Genomic DNA, 22,553 nt, shown 5'->3' with positions numbered 1-22,553 from the left:
TGTATATTTACAGTATTACTTTAAAAATATTTATTGAAAATGTGGAACAATGGGCATACCAGTACAAGAGAGTATATTACATTCACTACTTTTCTTAGATGACCAAGTCATTTTTGCACAAGGAACGGAGGATATGAAATATATCATAAGGAAATTATAGAAAGAATATGAGCTAGGGGGACTCTTGTAAGAAAGATATAGAAATTAAGTGATATGGAAGAACACTAAGAAATAATAAGAAAACAAAAAAGGACCTTTCAGAGCATATTGATGAATGTTGAGAAAAGGAAATATCCTGAAATAACCGAAAAAATATGGATCAGAGAAGGTGACTGTGAGAATAGAATGCAGTGGAGGATAAAAACGGCGAAACCATAATAAAAAAAAAACCGAAGAAGAAGAGAAGTATTACTTTTTCTGATGGGACCTATCCGTTTCTGAGGCTGAATATTAACATGGCCATTTTTTACTTTATTGATAGCTGCCGTAAAAATTCCGCTAGTGCTCAAATAAAAACAATTAAAACAAGTTTTCATTTAACTTTCTCTTTCGAGGAAATCCTCATAATACGTCTATAGCCATACATTTATGATGATGTCTATTATGATATTTTTTCTATATGTTTATTCCACTTCAGTTAAGCAAAAAGCTTAAAACTGTCTTCAGTTAGACTTTTATAATAAATAACTATTATTTATTAAGACTGTTTTATTAAACAATAAAAATATGTAACTAAAAAATAGTAATATGTGTTAAAACAATATCACTTCCACTTTTAGGTTAATCAAAAAGGAAAATTGCTGACAGTATTTTCATCTTCTAAATATTGCGGTGGAAAAAACGATGCAGCTTGCATAATGGCCGATGCGGGTAAACTCAGAGTTCTCAGACTAGACACAACATGAAAAATAAGGTCATACTAAAAAGCAAAAGACAGAAACAAAATAAGTTGGTACAGCACATTTTCTGTATGGAGCTAAATAAAAAACATCTTTGAAAATTTTGTGTTTAAATTTTCGCCATGTAGAGGAGAAAGACTGGACTTCGATGTAATATTGTATTCTAAAATTATTATTTCCAGTCTATTGATTTATATATACAGTGCTAGTCAAAAGTCCGTACCCCCCCTCGTATCTTTTGAACGGTTATACCTATAATAGTGAAATTTGGAGGGAGGAAATAAACGGACGTAAGCTTCTTAACTAGTCTTCTTCTTCTTTTTTGTTTTTGGTTTCTCTGCAAGGCGATTACCAGCACGATTTATAAGCGATCTTGACGTAGTCTGGTTCTAAGCCATACCAAAATCGCTGACTATGTTCTTGTAAGGAAGCTTTTGATGAGGTGTGATGATTATAATTAAATGAGATTAATTGGGTCAGGTTAAGTATGATTAAAAATTAAAACATAAATTAAATGACAAATAGCAACATAATATAACACGGATACATATAAACAGTTGAGCCTTGCAATTTGTAAGCTTATTTTGTTAATTGCTAGAAAACGCATTGCAGTTTATAAGCTTATTTGGTTAATTGCAAGAAAACGCATAATTACATTGACTGATTCTTCCGTTAAGGAACTTAGAATATTGTATATAGAGAGCGGTGTTTTGAAGTTCATGGAAATAAATTTTGTGTATATATCAAAATTAGGAATCACATTAATCGGGCATTCAAAAAAGATGTGGTTTAGATCCTCGAGACGACCACATTCACAAAAAGGATTATCTTTTATATTCATTTTATACAGATGTTGTTTTGTTAAACAATGGCCTGTGCGCATTCTAATGATGGTGGTAGTGTGTCTTCTATTTCTATATGGAAAATTTGAATACCAAGGTTTTGTAGGAAAGAAGTCTTGAATTGTTTTGTATTGCGAAGTCTTCTTCTGGACTAAAGATTTCCATTTTTCTTGATACTCTTTTGTAATTTTTCCTCTGATGACTGATAGGGCATCCTGGGAATTCAGTTGTACTTCCATGGGTACATTCAGGTCTCTTCCTATTTTTGCCAGTATGTCAGCCTGGGTGTTACCAAATATATTAGAGTGTCCAGGTATCCAGGAAAGGAGAATTTTGGTACCATTCTCATTGGCTGAAGATATAAGTTTCTTTGTTTTTAGGGCCCTTATATCTGCTGAAGCAGATATGTTACATGTTTTAATATTGGTTATTGCATTGAGCGAATCAGAAAATATTATAGCTTTCTTTAGATGTTTTGTAGTTGCGACTTCCACCGCTTGATGTATTGCTATACTCTCTGCTTTGCTTATGCTTAGAGCTCCAGGAAGTCTTGAGGAGAAATTATATTCAATACTCGGGATGCATATCCCAAAACCTACCCTTTCTTTGTTTTTTGAGGCATCAGTATATATAAAGGTATGGTCTTTTCCATATTGTTCAGTAGTCATAAGGAATTTTTCTTTAATCATCGGGTCATATTTTTTGATATTACAATTTAGAATTGGAAGTGGATTCATTAGTGTATCATAGTCTAATTCATAGCATGGAAAATTTGGGCTTTTGTATATTTTTTTAAAATATGGAAAAAAATATTCTAATGCCGAAACCAAGTATGGTACATTATGCCTTGTATAAAAATTAGGTTTGTTTATAAGTCTTTTACGTATTTCAATTAGGAGTAATATTATGGGATGATTCTCAATAATGATGATTTTACTTAAAAATTTAGAGGCTAACAATAATCTTCTATGTTCTAGGTCCATTTGGGCAGACTCTGCCAAGATTGCCAAATTTGGTGTAGACTTCATGCACCCCAAACATATCTTAAGTCCCTCAAAAAATACTGCATTGAGTTTGTTGTTGCATTTTTGTGATATTGGGTTGAATAGGAAGGAACCATAATCGAGATGAGATCTGATCAAGGCATTAAAAACCATTAGGAGTGTTCGTGGGTCAGCTCCCCACCAGACTCTACATATTGCACGTAGGATGTTAATATTTTTCTTTGCCTTGAGTATAATATTGTCAACATGTAAGTCCCATGATAGATGCTTATGAAAAATTATGCCTAGAAATTTCACTTCATTTTTTAGAGGAATGGCTGTGTTGTTGATTTTGATTTCTGTTAGATTATCTCTTCGCCTACCCTTTGTGAACCATACAGCTTCACATTTGTCTTTGGATAAGGACAAGTCATGTTCTGCAAGCCAGTGTAATGTGTTTTCCAATTCTTTGTTTATTTTACTTACCATGCTTTGGATATCATATCCCTTAATATACAAAACCAAGTCGTCTGCATATCCACATATTTTAACTTCATTATTGCTAATACAAAACAATTCTGCTATATAAATATTAAACAAAATGGTACTTAAGGGAGAACCTTGAGGTAGCCCCTTGGTTGCCATGAAAGGTCCCAAAAAGTCACCATCATTAGATCTTGAATATAAAAGTCTGTTCTGTAAAATTTTGAACACAATATTATTTATTGCAGATGGAAAATTTCGAAGTTTTAGTTTACTATAAAGTTTGTATATATTGACATTATCATATGCTGCTTTGATATCAAGAAAGATGGCCAAAACCGCTTGGGAGGATTCAAAGGCTTCCACAATTGTGGAATGAAGGAGGGTCAAGTTGTCAGCAGTGCCTCTTCCTTTTCTAAAACCTGTCTGATGGTTGGTGAATGAACAGTTATGTTCTAAGGACCAATCTAGGCGATTCTTGATTAATATTTCTAATGTTTTAAGCACACATGAGGATAAAACTATTGGTCTGAAACTACTGGCCAAGAGTGGATTTTTGTGTGGCTTTAAGATATTTATAACATTATGGTTTTTCCAATCTTCAGGAAGGTTGTCACCATTTAGACAATTATTGTAGATATTCAACAGAAAATGTTTAGCTTGTAGTGGTAGATGTTTTATCATAAGGTAAGGAATGTCGTCCATACCTGGTGCCGAATTTTTTTTATTATTTACAGCATTGTTAAGTTCCCAGATTGTAAAAGGGGAAACTTGCTCGTTTATATCGTCAAGCTCAAAATTTGGATCAATAAAAACTGCAGACATGTTCTGTAGAATTTCTGTTTTAATGTTATCTGCTGGGTTATGAAATGTCTGGCCGTAATTTTTGTTATTTGAGAATTTTTTAACTTTATTCCAGACATAGGTAGTGTTAGATTCCTTATTTAATGATTCACAGAAGTTTATGAATTTATTTCTTTTTTTAATTCTGAGGTTTCGTTTAGTTTGGGCGATTATACGTTTAGCGTTTATATAGTTCTCTAAGGAAACAGATTGTTTAAAGTTTTGAATTGCCTGTTTGCGGCTTTTAATCCAAAGTGAACATTCTTCATCCCACCACGGATTTGAAGGTTTACCCTGTGTTCTACAGTTTTTATAGGGAATTGAGTTATCTGCTACTTGATTAACTACCTCCAAAAACTCATTGTAATTAGAGTTTACCGGTAAATCAAGCATTCCTGTTATCATCCCAGTGTGGAATGTATACCAGTCTGCTCTTTTAATATTTCTCATTTTGTATGTTTGTGTATAGATGCTATCATTTTTGTTAAACTCACAGTTGTTTATTATGACAAAGGTGGGGAAATGGTTGCTATTTCCACAATCTTGTATGACACCCCAAGTAGAACATAGAGCCATATTATTACTTGCTATGGCTAGATCTACAGCGCTAAGATTATTATTAGGAGGTTGAAACAATGTTGCTGACCCATCATTTAGGATAATTAATTCTTTATCAAAAATAAAATCATAAATATTTTTTCCTCCCTTATTGGTAGGACATTTATCCCATAGGGGATGGTGAGAGTTTAGATCACCTAGTATAATTAAGTTTTCTGTAGGTATGTTTTCTATTGTTGAGCTCAAGAAAGGAAGAGTTATGGCATTATTTGTATTGGAGTAAATGTTTATTATGTATAAGTTACCAATTTTTGTTGTTATGTATTGGATTTGGTCTGAGTTGTATTTCTGAATTGTAGAAAAAATAATAGATTTCTTGATACAAGTAGCTACTCCACCATATCCGTCATCTCTGTCCTGTCTGACAACATTATAATACTTCAAAGAAAAATTAAAATCTTGTTTAAGCCAAGTTTCATTAATAGCAATTATGTCAGGGTCTTCTTTGAAAATTAAGTTCGTTATGTTTTCCCTGTTTGATTTAATACTTCTAATATTCCACTGAATAATTTTTAATTTCTTTTTTGAATTCATGATTATGTGATTTGATATATGTTTAATTAATTAAAATCAGAATCAGATTTATCCTCTTGGTCCATATAGGACTCTACGTTTAATCGGGAAAATAAATGGTTTTTAAGTAAATTTAAGTTTTCTGATGATGTATTACTAATAAAATTTAAGCATGAGTTTAAAAAGTCATTTGAAGAAAAGGTATCAATATTTTGAAAGTTTTGCGATGCACTGGATTGCCAGGCTTGATTGGAGTTTTGTGATAAATTAGCTGAGGTTCTTGATTTGAAAGGTTCTGAACGAGAAAATGAGCTAGTGGGGGAAGAGGTTGGCTTTTCTGGTCTTAATTGCTGTGTATATATACTTTTTTCATTTGGTTGCTTATCTTGACGTTTTTGCACGACTCTCCGTTTGTTGTCGGAATTCAGAACCACCTGTTGAAAGGAACGTTTTACTGTAGATGATCTAAAATTGTTTGTTCTTCGTTGCGATGGTTCTATGGTGTTAGAATTATTTGTACTGGTACTTGGAGTATTTTCTAATGGCCTGCTGTTATTTTTAAAATTTGGAAAATCTCTCGGGTTATAAATAAATTTATTATTTGAGATGTATGATTTTGGAATAGCTTCACTTGCCTCAAAAAATGTCAAATTTTCATACGCCATCAGTTCTTTAATATTCTTTTGTCTTGTATATTCTGGGCAGCTCTTGTCAATAGATTTGTGAGAGTCCTTGCAGTAAAAACATTTTGTCATGCATACGTCTTCATGTTTGTTTTCCCCGCAATTAAAACATCTTTCTTTCCCTTTACAGTTTGTTTTTGTGTGGCCAAATCTAAGACAGTTATAGCACTGTGTCACTGGGGCAATATATGTGTCCACTAGTCTTGGTATGCCATAAAAAAACACAGTTTTGGGCATAAGAACGCCTCGAAATGTAAATAGTGTCGTACCTGTGGGTTCATAAGAAGTTACTCCATCTTTAATTACTCTTCTATTTAATCTTTTTATATGTAAAATTTCAATGTCATTTCCTGTATCGCAACACCGAAGAAGTTCTTTTTCATCAATATCTGTATCAATCTGTCTGACGATACCTTTGCAGGTTACGAAGTTAAAAGGTATATATATCTTGTATCCCTGATTTAGAAGTTGAGTGTTCTTAAGTAGCATGTTAGCCGAGTGAAAATTGGCAAATTCAACTGAAACTCTATTGAGCCCTTTACTATCTATTTTTTTAACGTCATTAAGTTTGAGGTTGAATATATCTCGAGCTATTTTAATTGTATTGAATGTGCCAATTTTTATATTCGGTATATTTGTAGATTCAAGATATACTACAAAAGGTCCATGATCTTTTTCGGAGTATGTATTAACCTTTTTTTCTTCCTGAGAATTATTGTCGGAAGTCTGATTTTGATTTTTTTCGGAATTATTAGTCATTGCAATTTTAGCCGGAGAAGAAGTATCAGGATAAGGGGGGACTGAGCCCCCCTTTTCCTCACTCATTGTAAGAAAAAACCAGTCAATGAAGTATTAATAACTAGAAAGCAAAAAGAAATAAAAAGAGCAAGCAAAACAGCATAAAAGAAAGCCGCTTGAAAAAAAAAATATAAGCAAAAATGCTCAACTTACCTATATGCAAACACTTAAGCAACAACACCGGTGGTTGTTAGCTAGGTTAAGACCCTAAACTAGTGGCAAACTTTAACTGCTGCAAAACAGAAACTGTTCACACCTCGAAAGCGTAATGTCTAGTTTAGAAATATTAAATTTTTGGAAAATATTTCTTAAATTTAAAATACGCGGTCTGACGTTTCGTATTTTTTGTTCTTAACTAGTCATAACAGATGACGTAATAGTGACAGATGACTTTACAGCGGCATTGTGACAGATAATTTTAAATGGGACCTTATGGCAAGTGATACCTCGTTTGAAAGGTATTGAAAATACCTATTCATTTATACTAATTTTGTGTGAGTTTAAGCTAATTTTGATGAAAAAATGAAATAAATATAAAATTGTAGTTGATTACTTGTCAAAAGGGTTGAAGTTTACGTAAAAACTACTAGAAAATTGGAAAACGTCAAATTTTTTGACAAAGAAACCATAGGCGGACATTTGAATTTTTGTTAATTAAATGAGAAACTACAATATTATATTTATTTAATTTATTCACCAAAATAAAAATCCACCTACACCCAAAAAAATTAGTATGGCTGAATAGGTATCTTAAATACCTTTCAAACGAGGTATCACTTGCCATAAGGTCCCATTTAAAATTATCGGTCACAGTGGCTCTGTAACGTCATCTGTCACTATTACGTCACCTGTCATGACTAGTTAAGGAGCTTATGTCCGTTTATTTCCTCCCTCCAAATTTCACTTTTGTACGTATAACCGTTCAAAAGATAAGAGGGGGGGTACGGACTTTTGACTAGCACTGTAGAATAATTTACTATATACTAAGATTATTAAACATACTCACAATTATTATGTTACTTGTTGATGATTTAACTGACAAAAACTTGCACTGGAAGTTTAAGAATGTTGTGGCCATCTTACACCGCAGTGAAAGAAAACAAAGTCGTGGGAAACTTTAGATTGTCGTATATAAGAAATATCTAGGAAAACAAAGATGAGAATATCCATGCATCCAGCCAGCACACTGGAAAGTATTAAAAAAAGGAAAAATTGCTGGTTGGGACAAGTTTAACGAATGAACTTTCAGAGAAATGCTAAGAAAACATTAATGAAAGGAGACGCTGCAAAAGAAAAAGAAAGAAATTAAAAAATTAATAATGATTACAAGTTGAGCTGGAAAAAAGAATCAGAAAATAGGGAATACTGTTAATATATTGTCAGATTTCTTTCTATGGGATTCTGTGCCAGTTATATTCTTTTTTGCATTCTTCGTGGTAAACTGTTAATGAATTTACCTTTAAAATAGACCGTACTCCAACTGTTCTCCAATTGATAACTTATTTATAAGCTGTGTTTGTTCTGCAATTTTTCTGGAAGAATCAGCCATATTGTCGTAATAATAAACAAGCTAAAAATCCAAAATAACAAAAATTATATTTTACCACATTTAACACTATCATTTGTTGGAAGTGTAGATGAAGAAAGAAATGTAGGAAAGCAAGTATTCGGAATTGTTGTATGTGAGGGAAAAAAACAACAACAATACTGATAATTATTGTGGTAATATGAAAAGTTGGTGTTCCATTTCTTGGAAACTAAAGAAAACGACTAAAAAAGTGATAGCAGATAATAAAATATTAATTGAAATTAATGTATTGCAAGATAAAAATCGAACAAATATATTTGGACAATAAAAATCACAACAAAGGAAAAATAGGTAAAGAATATCTTAGTACATCTTTGTAATTAAGTTTTTTGTCTTTTTAACAACTTTTCAAGAAATATCTACTTACCTCTAAAAAATCTAGGTAGTCTATGAAACCATCTTGGTTTGTGTCTATTACATTGAATCGTTTCCGTCTTTTTTCTACATCAGAATCACACCAGAGGCAAAGTAGAATGCAGGAACTAAAATAATAGAGTAGTTAACTAGATACAGAATCCGTTTGTTTTAATATACTACGGAAATAATAATACATATTATGTTATACGTTAACCAACTTCTCTGTAGAAGTTACAGAGGGGCAGATGCTGAGCTTGATCTTATATTGAAAATAACCAAATTTAAGCAAGAAATTACCAAATAACTAAGACAAGAAAAACAACCGACAAAATACCAATTGGAGTAACTCCAAGGTAAAGAGGTATTAAAAAGAATAGAGGAAAAATAAATAAGAGATTGGGAAGAATTACGATGTGGAAACTACAGGGAGAATAGCGACTAATACAAACAGCCGTGACATAATTGGCAGACCTTAACATTGGGAAAGCAGAAAAAGAAAAGCTAATACTGACTTGACGAGGATTGCAACAGTATCCTAACCCAAAGCAACAGTCCAGAAATCGAGCATATTAGAAATAATAGAAAATAGGTAAAGAGGAATATAAAATCAAAAGAAGAGAAACTAAACGATTACGCAGACAAAAGAAGAGAAAATGACTGGAAAAACGACTAAAAATAATAGAAGACAACTGATGATGTCCAAAAAAAAGTTAGAAAGTTATTTTATTAAGGAGTGAAGGAGATGTGAGTGACACAAAATAAAAGCACAATGTTTTGCCCAAATAATGGTGGTATGTTACTAGGAGACCATACAAAATTAAACAGATAGGCAAAATTTTTCGACGATTTATTAAACGATATAGACCAACCAAAAACAAAAATACAACAAGCACAGGAAACAGAACACAAACAAACACAAGAATCAACACAAAAGAGATAATAGCAGTAATAAGAGACATGAAAATAAAAGTAAGGGAGAAAGTGGAGTGGCAGCAGAAATATCAAAAGAATTTGGCAGAAATTGGTAACACTTGTTTGATAGTTGCGGCACGTTGCGGTGTTGACACTTGAGGTTTTTGAAGATATTCTTCTTTAGGCGCGATTCGATTGAGGGTAAAATTGTACATAAATCTGCGCGCCTGCGCACACAGACAGCATGTAGTTCGTTGCTAATCTTTCAAGATAGATATGTATGTATCTGTAACCGTGCGTGCAAATAAGTAATTAAAAGAATATATTAGTGTTTTTAGTAAATGTATTATTTATTATAATTCTTGTGTTTTTGGATTTGTGTTTCTCTGTAGTAAAATAATAAAATATTACGTAGGCATAACATTTTTGTCTTCCTCAGCTGATCTGCTGTCCACGTGGGCTCAAAATGGTTTGACTCAGCCATGTTGTCTTATTAATTAATAAAAGGATTTAGATGTGATTTTATTCAATTTAAAGGGTTATTTTACCCTATATCTGTGGCTTTTGCCCAGTATACATGTTTTTTATTGTGTCGTTTAGCAATTGTTCTTCTATGAAGGTTTTATAAGAGGACGAAGCTCTGATGATGACATGTTATGTGTCGAAAGTACTTAGTTGATAATAAAATACTTTTTACACACTATCAAAAGTTTTTTGAAAACATACACCTGTTTGCCGTTTTGACCTATTTAGAAGTGTGTACAAGTCTTGCAGTCTTTTCCAATTTCCAATTTATAACATTTTTACACTCTCTATTTGTCGCCGTGCTGTGTAATTATATCCGAAACTTACATTTCAATTACAAGGATCTCGCTGGAGTAGTTGGTAGGGCGTTAGCTCCGAGATTGGAAGGACGCGGGTTCGAATCCTGGACGATTAATATTTTTTTTATTTTTGGTTGTTTTAATAAAAATTTTTTGAAAGTGGTAGATAAGAAAGTTAGTTTAATTTTTAAATAAAATACAAATAACCTGTTAAGCATATTTACTTCGTTTAAATTACCTATATAATAGAAGAATATCTTCTTACGTGCGTACAAAGTACACACACATTCTTTTTTTTTAATACCTACTAATATGGAATATTTTATACAGTGATGAGCGCGCTAATAATCGGCAAAATAATGTAAATGATGGAAAACATAAAACATTACAAAGCAAAAAGAGAAGAAACTAGTGAAGGTGGAAATTATCGTTATAAACGTAATAATAATTATCATTACATTACATAGTTTCACACATTTAGACGTCTGTGACATGAGTAATATATAACATTCTACTGTCACAGTGACAGTTCTCATACTCCATTGATACGTTTAAAGGTGGGAATAGTATATTACATACCTAGCGGGAAAGTACTCTATTTCAGCCGAGCGGCAAGGTAGCGGCAACTACAGACGCGAGGCTAGAATGAGTTCCCGCGAGGTTTGTATACTATTTTACTCACAATCGGTTAGTAGTTTGTGGATTTCTAATACTCACAATCTACCAATAATAAATAATAATAATATATTGTCTCATGTAGAAAATCCAGAAACGTCGGCGTCATCATCTACTTCTGAAACTCATAATTTTGAGCAAGACGGTCTTACTTTAACCGTTAATAGTAATCATAATTCCAATGTAACTATTAAAATTTATAATTCCAAATAGTTTTCTTTTTGTTATTGTTGTTGTTGTTTCTTAATTAAATAAATGTTGAGTGGATTCTATTCTTTCTAAACCATCTTTTAATCAAAAATGACATTGACATTTGCAGGTAGAAAAGTGACAGATGCTAGCCGGGAGAGTACTTTCCCGGCTAGCTGGGAAAGTAAAGTAAGTAATAAGTCGCTTCCTGATTACTTCAAAGGTTAGAAATCCATAAATTACTAACCGATTGTGAGTAAACTATGTAATGTCATCTTAATTTATAAGTTTATAACGATAATTTCCACCTGCACTAGTTTCATATTTTCTATTCATATGCGTTATTTTGCCGGTTATTAGCGCGCTCATCACTGTATAACAATTGTTGATGCTAATTCAAAAATTAAAATTGATAAGATTTTTTTAAATCATCAATTTCTGAAATGTTGAAGTTATTCCATACTTGTGTATCATACTGTATGAAAGAGTTTAATTGGAAATCATATTAAATTTATAATTGCGGCGGCGAATGTTATAAAAACCGCCCTTTCCTAATTAAATCCTACCAAATTTATCCCGTAAAGTTTTTCTCGAATTGGGCTAACGACTTACAATGCTTCGAAATCGATCATCTTATTACTCTCATTAAGAAAAGTTAGGAACAAGCTATGTAAATAGGAGATTGTTGATTCGTTCCAATCGGGAAAGTTTATCGCTAAGTTCTTTTCTTCCCAACTTTTCCCATCAATCCTTTGCCGCTTCTGTTCAGTTCTGTTCTCTAGGAGTTTCTTGTTGAAATCGTTAACGAGTTTGTCGTACTTTGATTCCGTTTCCTCTTCTCCGGTTTCACTATAAACTTTTTCTGAAAATATACGAAAATAATTAGTGATTTTTAAGATTCGGTTCAATTGATTGAAAGATTCGGTTATTGATTCAAAGATTCGGCTCTTGATTCAAAGATTCGGTTATTGGTTCAAAGAATTCGTTTATTGATTCAAAGATTTTACTCAAAATTCAAAGATTCGGATCCCAAAATTCAAGAGTGAATGCAGGAGTTAGAGCACAAAAGGAATAAATAAAAATCATCTTATTGCTCTTATTGAGAAAAGTTAGGAAGGCGCTATGTAAATAGGAGATTGTTGATTCGTTCCAATCGGGAAAGTTTATCGCTAAGTTCTTTTCTTCCCAACTTTTCGCATCAATCCTTTGCCGCTTCTGTTCGGTTCTGTTCTCTAGGAGTTTCTTGTTGAAATCCTTAACGAGTTTGTCGTACTTTGATTCCGTTTCCTCTTCTCCGGTTTCACTATCAACTTTTTCTGAAAACATACAGATATATTATAATTAGTGATTTTTAAGATACGGTTCTATTGATTGAAAGATTCGGATCGATGGATTCAAAGATTCGGATCCCAAAATTCAAGAATGATTGCAAGAGTTAGAGCAATAGACGAAACAAATAAGGATCATAATATTAATCTCATTACAGAAAAGGCGAGAATACAGTGATGAACGTGCTAATAACCGGCAGAATAACGCAAAAGATGGAAAACATAATACATTCCGAAGTAAAAAGGGATGAAACTAGCGGAGGTGGAAATTATCGGTATAAACGTATAATTTAACATTACCTTACAGAGTTTCCCACCTTTTGATGTCTGTGACGGGAGCATTTTATAAAATTCTACTGCCAAAGTGACAATTGTCATATTCCTTCGATACGTTTAAAGTTGGGAAAATATGTAATGCTAATTTATACGTTTATACCGATAATTTCCATCTCTGCTAGTTTCATCCGTCTTTACTTCGGGATGTATTATGTTTTTTTAGTGGTTAAAGGTTCTAAACCAAGGCTACAAAACAAAAAAAAAGCATTATGTTTTCTATCTTTTGCGTTATTCTGCCGGTTATTATCGCGCTCATCACTTCTTCTTCTTCAGGTGCCATCCCCGCTACGGAGGTTGGCAATCATCATAGCTATTTTAATTTTTGAGGCAGTAGCTCTAAATAGTTGTTTTGAGCTGCACCAAACCATTCTCTCAGGTTCTTCAACCATGAAATTCGTCTTCTTCCGATACTTCGTTTGTCATCTATCTTTCCCTGTATTATGAGTCGTAGGATGCCATACTTCTCGCCCCGCATCACATATCCGAGATACTATAGCTTCTTTTCTTTAATTGTAAGTTCAAATTCCTTCTCTTTACCTATTCTTCTCAGTACTTCATTGTTTGTAACTCTATCTACCCAGGAAACCCTCATAATTCTTCTATAGGTCCACATTTCAAAGGCGTTAAGTCGTCTCATTGTCTCTACATTTAACGTCCATGATTCCACTCCATAGTATAGAACACTTTAGACGTAACATTTTGTTAGGCGTACTTTAAGAGCTAATGTTAAATCTTTTCTACATAGGACTTTTTTCATTTTTATAAAATTAGAATTTTTCGATTCTGACTTTTATTTCTGCAGTGTAGTCATTATTTTCTGTTATAAGTGTTCCTAAGTAAGTGTACTTTTTTACTCTTTCGATCTGCTGACCCTCTACTATCAAAAAGGCTCATCACTGTATACCAAAAATTAAAGGAACAATAATAAAGGCGAAAAGTCTCAGATAGAGCATTCACCATTATAATAAAAATTAACATGTTAACTAATGATTTAAATCTGAAAACTTTTCTTGTTGGAACTCCTTTCTGGTACATCATTAATTTGTGACTTTTACAATTTATAAGACAACAGACGACGAATAAAGAAAGCGAAATGGACTATACGATATGCAGTCACATTCTGCTTTTGTTGAAATATTAACATACTTCTGTTTTCCCTTGTATACTTAAATTCTACCAAATGTATAAAATCTCGGTTACACACAACCAACGGAAACTATTATAATAAAACATAATTAGTTAAAGCCTCTTATTGGTTCATATAATGATGTTTTCTCACTTGTATTTATTTAAAAAAAAGCTTTATTTCTGAATTTTACACTGAACTTATACAATAACTATAATTAAATGATTCAAACTAAAAGTTGACTGTTACAAGTTGAACTCTAACGTAAGAATGTTTGCATTTTTTCCTAGTTCCCTATTTTATAACATTCTAACTAATAAATTAAAAACTAATGGGTTCATTGCGTCTTTGCTGCGTCTTCCGTCCAGGTGGTCCAGGCGGGAGTCGTATCGCGTTGGTATCCATGAAGGGTGATATGGTTACATTTCTATATAAATATAAAATCCATTTTAAGTACCATATTCGTCAAAACCATGAACAATAATTTCCTTTTCTTTGGTAGTAAAAAATGAGTTAACATCTACACATGTCCCATTCAGTAAATTGAAATTAGGTCATGTTTGCTTTTTCCGTAAATCGACATAAAATAAGGGGAATTTAACACTCTCATATCAATCGCACAAACAGAACACACACACATTTCCCAATCTTTCACTCTTACGCATTTTTATATTAAAAAGACAGTCTCTATTTTCTAATGCGATTTAATTAAGTTAAATAAGTTGTACGGTAAATTAGTGTAATATTAAACATTCTCGCTTTATAAATAAAATTTAGTTTGCATCTGGTGCTTTAATTTGGTATTGGTAGTAGTTTCCCAGTAGCAGAATAATCGAACCATTCTTATGTGTGGAGATTAATTACAAGAACCGCACATAATTTGGTACCCCTAGTGGGACACACACAGACACACGAGAGCTGAATCCCGAGTTTTCTTTCAAGAATTCATGGTAGCCCTGGCATAGGCAGTAAGAAGCTGTCATCACCTACAACAACTGTATAGCTGCTACCACCCCCAGGAGGCAGACAACCAGAGGCATCTTTCATCTCATCGGAAGTGCTCATATTCAAAAGTTTTACTCAAGGTAACTTACGAACTATTATTAACAGTTTTGCATACGCTCGAATTTTTATTTGCTTAATTTTTATTAATATTGTATCGTTTTTATTGTTTGCTTATACTTGCATTTTATTCGCTTCATTTTTATTAATATTTTTTCTCTTTTACACTCATAATTATTTTTTTAACACTTGCTTTATTTATCTTTATTTACTGTTATTTCAATTATATATCATATTTTCGCAAATATCGCACTAATAAATCTCTCTTTAGTTACCTATTACACAACAATTTTTGTGTAATTTCACATTAGTGCAGTGCAATAAACTTTTTGAGTGAACCTCTCCCCTCATTATCGTTATATTTTGTCTAAATTAAAACGAATCAATTAAAGAGAGAAAAATCAACAACCAAATCAGCCATAACTCGCGTATTAACTTGGATCACGAAGTATCTTGATGTTCAAACAAACTTCTTTAAAATAGACTTCAGAAAATAAATGCTAATTAGCTCTTTTAACAATTATAATCAAATTTGCGATAATATTGAATCACTATTAGAAGGTGGCGATTTGGTTGCTGAAAACATAGACGAAGTCGAAAATAATTATTTCCACCTACCTCTACCGAAAGTATACTTTTCCGGACCTGATTGTAGGGAGCAAAGTTGTACTTTTCCTCCCTAGGGAGGAAAAGTAAAAGTGAGGTCATGGTATTTCATTCATGAAATGTAACTTATTGACGCCCTGTACAATATCAATTTTCTATTACGTAAGTTTCTATACATTTTAACGTTTATTTATAAAACACTCTGTATTTTGCAGAATGGCAAAAAACTGTAAATTGTTATTTTGATTTAACAATGTTTACATTTTTATTTTGACTTATATTTGACAGTTGACAGTTATATTGTACGTACTTATTAGTTTTAGTTCTAATAAATTTTGTTGGTTAGTTACATAAATAAATTAAGTAAAAATGAAAAAATAACTTGTTATTTGAGGAAGGTGGAAAAATCATATGTATAACATGGGAGTAAAGTGCCTTTTCCTCCCTTGAATGATTACTGCCCTCCGCTACGCGTCGGGCAGTAAACTTCATTCTCGGGAGGAAAAGTAGCACTTTCCTCCCTTGTTATACAAATAGCTATTGTTCTGCCATGGCAAGTTTAGAAAACAAATTACACAGTGTTGCTCACTCTGAGTTCAACTTATCTCTGGCTTCTGAACGTAACCCTGTTATTCCCTCAAACGTAAAGTTGCCCCACATATCAACCGCACTTTCCACGGGGAGTACTCCAAATGAGTTTCCTTTTATCAATTATTATTTACCTCCCTCATCACGGATAACCAGTCCATCTCAAATGCTCAAAAACTAATCTATTTAAAATCTGCTCTTCTTAGTGAACCCCTGACTCTTATTGAATCTCTCGAAATCACAAACGATAATTTTGACTTAGCACTAGACATTTTAAAGAAAAAATAAGTAACGATTTGGCAATTATCAATTCTCACATTACATAACTCTATAATTGATTACCCTTCTTTCTCTAAAAGTAATCGCCAAACAGAACACACACACACCTCACATTCTTTCACTTTCACGCATTTTTATATTAAAAAGACAGTCTCTATTTTCTAGTGCGATTTGATTAAGTTATACGGTAAATTAGTGTAGTACAACATTCTCAATATATAAATAAAAACTAAGATTTAGTTTGCATCTGGTGCTTTAATTTGGTATTGGTAGCAGTTTCCCAGTAGCAGAATAATCGACTCATTCTTATGTGTGGAGATTAATTACAAGATCCGCACAGCTTTCATTCGTCTAGGGAAAACGGTCCGAAATAAAGTTCCTAGTACCCAAATCTGAGTAAAGATATAAGTGAAAAAGACAGTTTATGTTTCTGTCTTACGACGTCATCGGTGGAGCTGCATGAATGCCTCTGAAGCATTTCACATAAATAAGGCAGTTTCGGTTTGTTTCAGAGGTGTGCATGCAGCTCCACCGATGACGTCGTAAGGCAGAAACAGCCGTCTGGAGATAGTGCATCGCCTCTTGCATAATCCTTAATTTAAACATGCCACAAGAAAACACTTGTTGGCGAGGATAAAAATTAGAAGTATTAAAAAGTTATTACCGTCAAGAGGCACTTCAGGAATAAAGGCACAGTATCTTGTTGGTTTTAATGGATAATCTAATATTCTTGATATAACTGAGCTAAAATATTGTCCCATTTTTATGGCAGGAAATAATTAAGTGACGGATGTGTCACAATTTTCGAAAAAAATAATCCATTTTGACATTCGTTGATATATCATGGATTGAATAATGAACGAAATAGAAATATAATAGCAAAAATTCTTCTTTTTTTAAACGAATAGAAATAAATATATAGTGATGATTGCGCTAATATCCGGCAAAATAAAGGAAGACACGGAAAAAATATTACGTTGTTAAATAAAAAGGTATGAAATTACTAGATGGGGGAAATTATCAATATTACCTATAAATAAAATTACCTATCTTCTTCTTTTTCTTTATACGCCTTGTCCGTTGCGGACGTTGGCTATCATCATAGCAATTTTAATTTTGTTTGCGGCGTTTCTGAATAACTCGATCGATGTTAGTCCAAACCGTTGGCGTAAGTTTTGAAGCCATGAGTGTCTTCTTCTTTAACTTCCGCAGTTTTCTCTCTCTTGACAGAGTCGTACGCCTTTTTAAAATCTATGAATAGTAGTATTGCCGGGATTTTGTATTCATAGCACCTGGAATATCTGATTGATTGTTCATCTGCCTTTCCTAAACCCTGCTTGATATTCCCCTATCTGTGGTTCAACTACTACCTCCAGCCTGATTTTAATGATTGTGGTTATTATTTTATAGGCCACATCTAGCAGTGATATTCACCAATAGTTTTTACACTCTACCTCATCGCCATGCTTTAAACTCTGTATTATTGTTGCTTTTTCCCAATCATTCGGCATCTGCTCCTCTCTCCATATGTCCACAGTTAGTTCATACAGTTTACGTCTCATCTCTCTGCCGGCATATTTATTTAATATTTTCAATTGCTATTCCATTCTCTCCGGAGCTCTTATTATTGTTTTTCATGTTGCTTAAGATTTTTACTGCTTCTTCTTCTGTTGGTTCCTGTACTTCAATATTCTCCTATTGTCTTCCATTATTCTTCGCCTGGGTTTAGCAATTCATAGAAATATTCTCCTCATCTCTCTTTCATCTTTTCTCAGTCGCATAAGAAGTTTCCTTCCTTATCCTTTATATATACATTGTTATTATACCTTTTTTTCCAATGATTAGGTAAAGAAAAGGGTCAAAGGGTCAATCCTCACAATCTTTTATCTTTTATTAATAAAGAATAAAAAAAATAAAGGATACACGATTGTAAGTATTGACCATTTTCTTTAAGTAACCGTTGCATTTATGGACTCACACTTGCAACCGTTTCATCATCTTTTTTCCTTTCTTAGTTTCTCTGTAAAAGTTTTTAATTTCTTTTATTTTATAGTAGTCTTCTATTTTATTTACTCTTTGTTCGTTACTTGGTCTTTTCTTTTGTCTGTTTATCTTTTTCATTTTTGCTCGCTGTTCCTTACATGCTACCTTTGCATTAGATTGCTGTGTTTATAATGCTAACAGTATTAGTTGATTTATTTTTTCGGTTTCTGTCCGGCATTTCTCATTCCACCAAATTTCGTTTTTCTGAGGTTTTTTTATATGGTAATGTTTCCTTGTTAGCTTTCTTTATTATATCCTCTAATTTTTTTTTATTGGTAGTTTTTATCTCTACCTTATCCTATTCATTTCTAGGCATAGGTATTCGTTGCAATTCTTTCTCATAACTTTGTTGCACTTTTGATTCCATCAACTTTCCTACATCAAATCTCTCAAGTCTAGTTTCTTTCTTTTTATTTTTTCCCTTTTTTCTTTCTTTAATCTTGACATCTATTCTGACTAGAAAGTGATCCGAGTGCATATCGGCCCCACTACATGATCTTACATTCTTGGAGTTGATTAAAACTAGAGATATATTGAAAATTTTATTTTGCTAAATGACAAAAACGATAAAAATTTCCAAAACTTAACATCAATAATATTTGTTTTGTCCTTAAATAGTGAAACCTAATCATAATCGTTTCGTAAATAATACTTTTTGTCTATCACATCAATACGATTATTATAATAATACCGTACAATGGAACTATAATACAACTAAAGTTTAGGCGCATGATTTTTTACAATGTCCGCTAGGCGCTATCGTACTCGTAGTAATAATCTTTTATAAATCTACATGTTTGCTTATAAGTATAACGATATAACTTTATAGGAAATTAAATTTATTCAGGAAATGGTCAAACTATAATATCTAAAAATTTAAAATGTTTAAATGATAGGCAAATAAACCTACACAGCATCAAAAATAAAATTTCCCTAGTTCTCCTAAAAAACTGGGCATTTTACAACATCTCACAACAGCGCCTTTTATAAGACCCTATATGTTAAAGCGAGATATAAAATCAATTTTCCCCAGATTTTGGTAAATTTCGAAAAAAATTTAATGTTCGTTACATATACATAGGTCCATACACAACACCTGTGTACAGCTGACAAACGAGGATAATAAAAAATGACTCTATGCTAATAGTGTCTAAATTGAAGTTCCCCAAGGAGCAGCTCGGAGGTCGTAAATAGCCCGAATTGACCTTATTTTTCTTTAATTTCTCTAGAAACTTGGGAAAATTGATTTTCTAACTCGTTATAACGCATAGACTCTTATAAAAGGCGGTGTTGCAAGAAGTTGTGAAATGTCCAGTTTTTCAGATCTAGGGAAATTTTATTTTTGTGGTCCCGTAACGGTATAGCCTAGGTTTATCTTCAGCTTCCTTAGAGACTCTATTATCTATCTCTATCTATATAACGAATTTTACAGCTATTGACGTCTTCCTTCTTTCAGCCAACCTCTCCAGTATTTTCTGTTCTGCCATTCTAGATCTCTAAGGTGTCGTCTTTCCATGGCCTCGTCCACTTCATCCCTCCATGACCCCGAAGATCATGGAGGGTTTATATAATATCTTCTTCTATTATTTTTTTACTTTTTTTATATTCTAACTTTTCATCCACTATTGCCACGATTCATGCTCTTTTTTTCTCTGCATTGGTCTCCACTCCTTAATTCTTAGTCATTTATATCCATTGATACGTCAAGTCCATACGGTATCTTCGCTTTACTGGGAATTTTAGCGTGCAGTAAAACCTCGATATAACGGACTAATTGGGGGGACGGGATGTCCGTTAAAGCAGAAAGTCCGTTATATAAAAATAGGTTTAAAATCAATCAAAAATTTATTTTTGAAAATATGTACTGTATTTAGACAGTGTATAAATCTGTAAGTTAAAAAAGGAATCAAGTTTTGTTTAATATTTTTTACTTTTTTACTTCATCTAAGAGCAGTTTCTGTAATATACTCGTTTGGTTGCCAAAATTATTCACTGACCCATGGGTTGAAAAAGCGATGTATATTTTGTCAAAAACATACAATTATTAAAGTTGCCGTCTGCTGAATGTCGAATAGTTTCAGGGGGATTAGCAGGTGCGTTGTCTAAATTCAATAAACATTTCACCACCTCTTTCGGCTGTATTTCCAGTTTCTCATCTTGAAATTTTCTAACAGCAGGTTCAAATTCTTTAAAAAAGTCAATTTCTGAAAATATCTGTGGTGAACCATGCCTTACTAGAGCTATAATATGAAACGGGCAGATGATGCATTATATCTTTGACAACTCCAGGTTTATGAGATTTGCCAATGCTCCTCTAATTGTTGGCATATATATGCGATCCATCGGCGTTAGTACAAAGCAGTGCTGATATCCTGTCCTTGCTGATTTTTCTTCCAGAACTCGATTTTTCATATTTTTTGCATTCAAATTTTTTTTTACGTTTGATCAGATTTTTTGTCCGTTATATCTGAAGTCCGTTAAATAGAGGTCCGTTCTATAGAGGTTTTACTGTATCATAATTTTTTTTGGAACACTACGATCAATCTCTAACTTGGAAAATCAGTTCGAAGATTTTGGTTTTTTTAATTAGATAAGTTTCTCTACTTTTTATATTGTGAATGTCTCATTTATTTTTGCATAATATCTGATCTTTTCTCCATCTTCGCCTACTTTCCGGATAAGTAGTACACAATATCGTGCTCTGTATTTTCTATGAGCAAATAAAACGAAACATTCAAGTTAATATTATTGTAATGATAATAACGTTTTCGATATCTTTAAGTTTTGGATTGAAGGAAAAACATTTCATTCAGTACAAGCATTTCTTTAGATAAATTAGACCACTTCCCAAAAATGTTTGTTAAAAATTATAAAAATAAACATCCATGCTGGAAATATTAAACAAATAAATAATTATTTTTTTCTATTGAACCAATATTTTACCTAATTTTTTTTTATTTTTATTCAATTTTTTATTATCCATTAAAATTACTTCAAAAATTTATCTGTTGTTTGTTTGTTTCAGTGACAGAGATCTTGTGCTTGTGACGACCTGGGGTAAGTCGTTTAATTTTTTTAATAATCAGAATTATTTCTGTTTTAAATTATTTCTTAACAACTATTTAAACTATTTGTTGTCTTCTCTTAAAGTATTTATTTATAAGATTTTCGGATCAGACTAGTACTAACAGATTTTTGTTTTGTCTATCTAGCTTAATTTTTGGAAAACTTCATATTGAAAAAATCATTCACCATTCCTATTAGTCTTTTTGTGTGGGCTGTATTTTCGCACTCTTCCAGTCGTACATTTTTAATTACCTATACCTCCGAACCTATTTTTTAATTTCCAATATTTCGTATACATCCGTTTATTGTTGCAATTTTTCTTATATTTTTCATCCATTCATCCAATAGCACTACAGACCAAGTCGGCACTTGGGCTTCTTCAGTCAGCTTCTCCAAAGATCTCAATCTACTACTGTTCTATTCCATGAACGTGTTTCCCCATCTCGTTCCCTTATTTCTTCTTTAGTCTATTTCCTTGCATTCTTGCATTTCCTGCATAACTTACTATATACCTTCTTATTCTTCTTCTTCTTCTTCTTCTTCTCCTTCTTCTTCTTCTTCTTCTTCTTCTTCTTCTTCTTCTTCTTCTTCTTCTTCTTCTTCTTCTTCTTCTTCTTTTTCTTCTTCTTCAGGTGCCGTCTCTAATCGAAATTGGCGATAATTTCTACATACTCATTATAGTTCTTAGGCCCCCATATAAAATTATTATTTATGACCACACCGTTGAAACTTTTTGTACTTGTTATTTGGGTGGAGTCGGACAAATTTCGAGCTTAGCGCATCATGGCAGTGGGGCGTTTGTCTGTCAAGCGGTTACGAAGTTGTCAATTTTATGCAAGAAAAAAATTTATAACCACATTGGTCATTTTATTTTAATCAATGGTTTTTATCATATAAACAGCGAAAATAATT

The 22,553-nt window shown here is 32.5% G+C and overlaps 2 protein-coding genes across 4 annotated transcripts in view; one reads left to right on the top strand and one right to left on the bottom strand.

Moving 5' to 3' along the window:
* Positions 1-1,000, top strand: part of LOC126886443 (uncharacterized) — a 53,741-nt gene extending 52,741 nt beyond the window's left edge. For both annotated transcript variants that reach the window (XM_050653389.1, XM_050653385.1), the window contains one exon: positions 780-1,000. In XM_050653389.1, coding sequence (XP_050509346.1) covers positions 780-905 — 126 coding nt within the window. In that variant the 3' untranslated portion in view covers positions 906-1,000. The remainder of the gene's footprint in view (positions 1-779) is intronic.
* On the bottom strand, positions 691-17,330 carry LOC126886568 (uncharacterized). Of its 2 annotated transcripts, XM_050653519.1 has the most exons (5): positions 17,197-17,330; positions 11,820-12,069; positions 8,618-8,732; positions 8,120-8,232; positions 691-919 (listed from the first exon to the last, which is right to left on the bottom strand). In XM_050653519.1, the coding sequence occupies exons 1-4, from the start codon at positions 17,291-17,293 to the stop codon at positions 8,122-8,124; spliced, it is 573 nt and encodes a 190-aa protein (XP_050509476.1). In that variant the 5' UTR covers positions 17,294-17,330; the 3' UTR covers positions 691-919; positions 8,120-8,121. The 2 variants fall into 2 exon arrangements, with proteins under 2 accessions (XP_050509476.1, XP_050509475.1); XM_050653518.1 differs by lacking the exon at positions 691-919 and having other exon boundaries at positions 8,019-8,232.
* Between the last annotated feature and the right edge of the window lie 5,223 nt (positions 17,331-22,553).

Source organism: Diabrotica virgifera, chromosome 1 (genome assembly GCF_917563875.1).
Source record: "Diabrotica virgifera virgifera chromosome 1, PGI_DIABVI_V3a".
Classification (NCBI taxonomy): domain Eukaryota; kingdom Metazoa; phylum Arthropoda; class Insecta; order Coleoptera; family Chrysomelidae; genus Diabrotica; species Diabrotica virgifera.
This window is presented reverse-complemented; position numbering and strand designations above follow the sequence as displayed.

Coding starts and splice junctions, on each gene's coding strand:
- LOC126886568 (XM_050653519.1), bottom strand. CDS start 17,293: ATGGGACAATATTTTAGCTCAGTTATATCAAGAATATTAGATTATCCA. Junction 8,733..11,819: donor ATGATCGATTTCGAAGCATT/GTAAGTCGTTAG, acceptor CTATTATTTTAG/TTCCTGCATTCTACTTTGCC. Junction 8,233..8,617: donor ACTACCTAGATTTTTTAGAG/GTAAGTAGATAT, acceptor TTGGATTTTTAG/CTTGTTTATTATTACGACAA.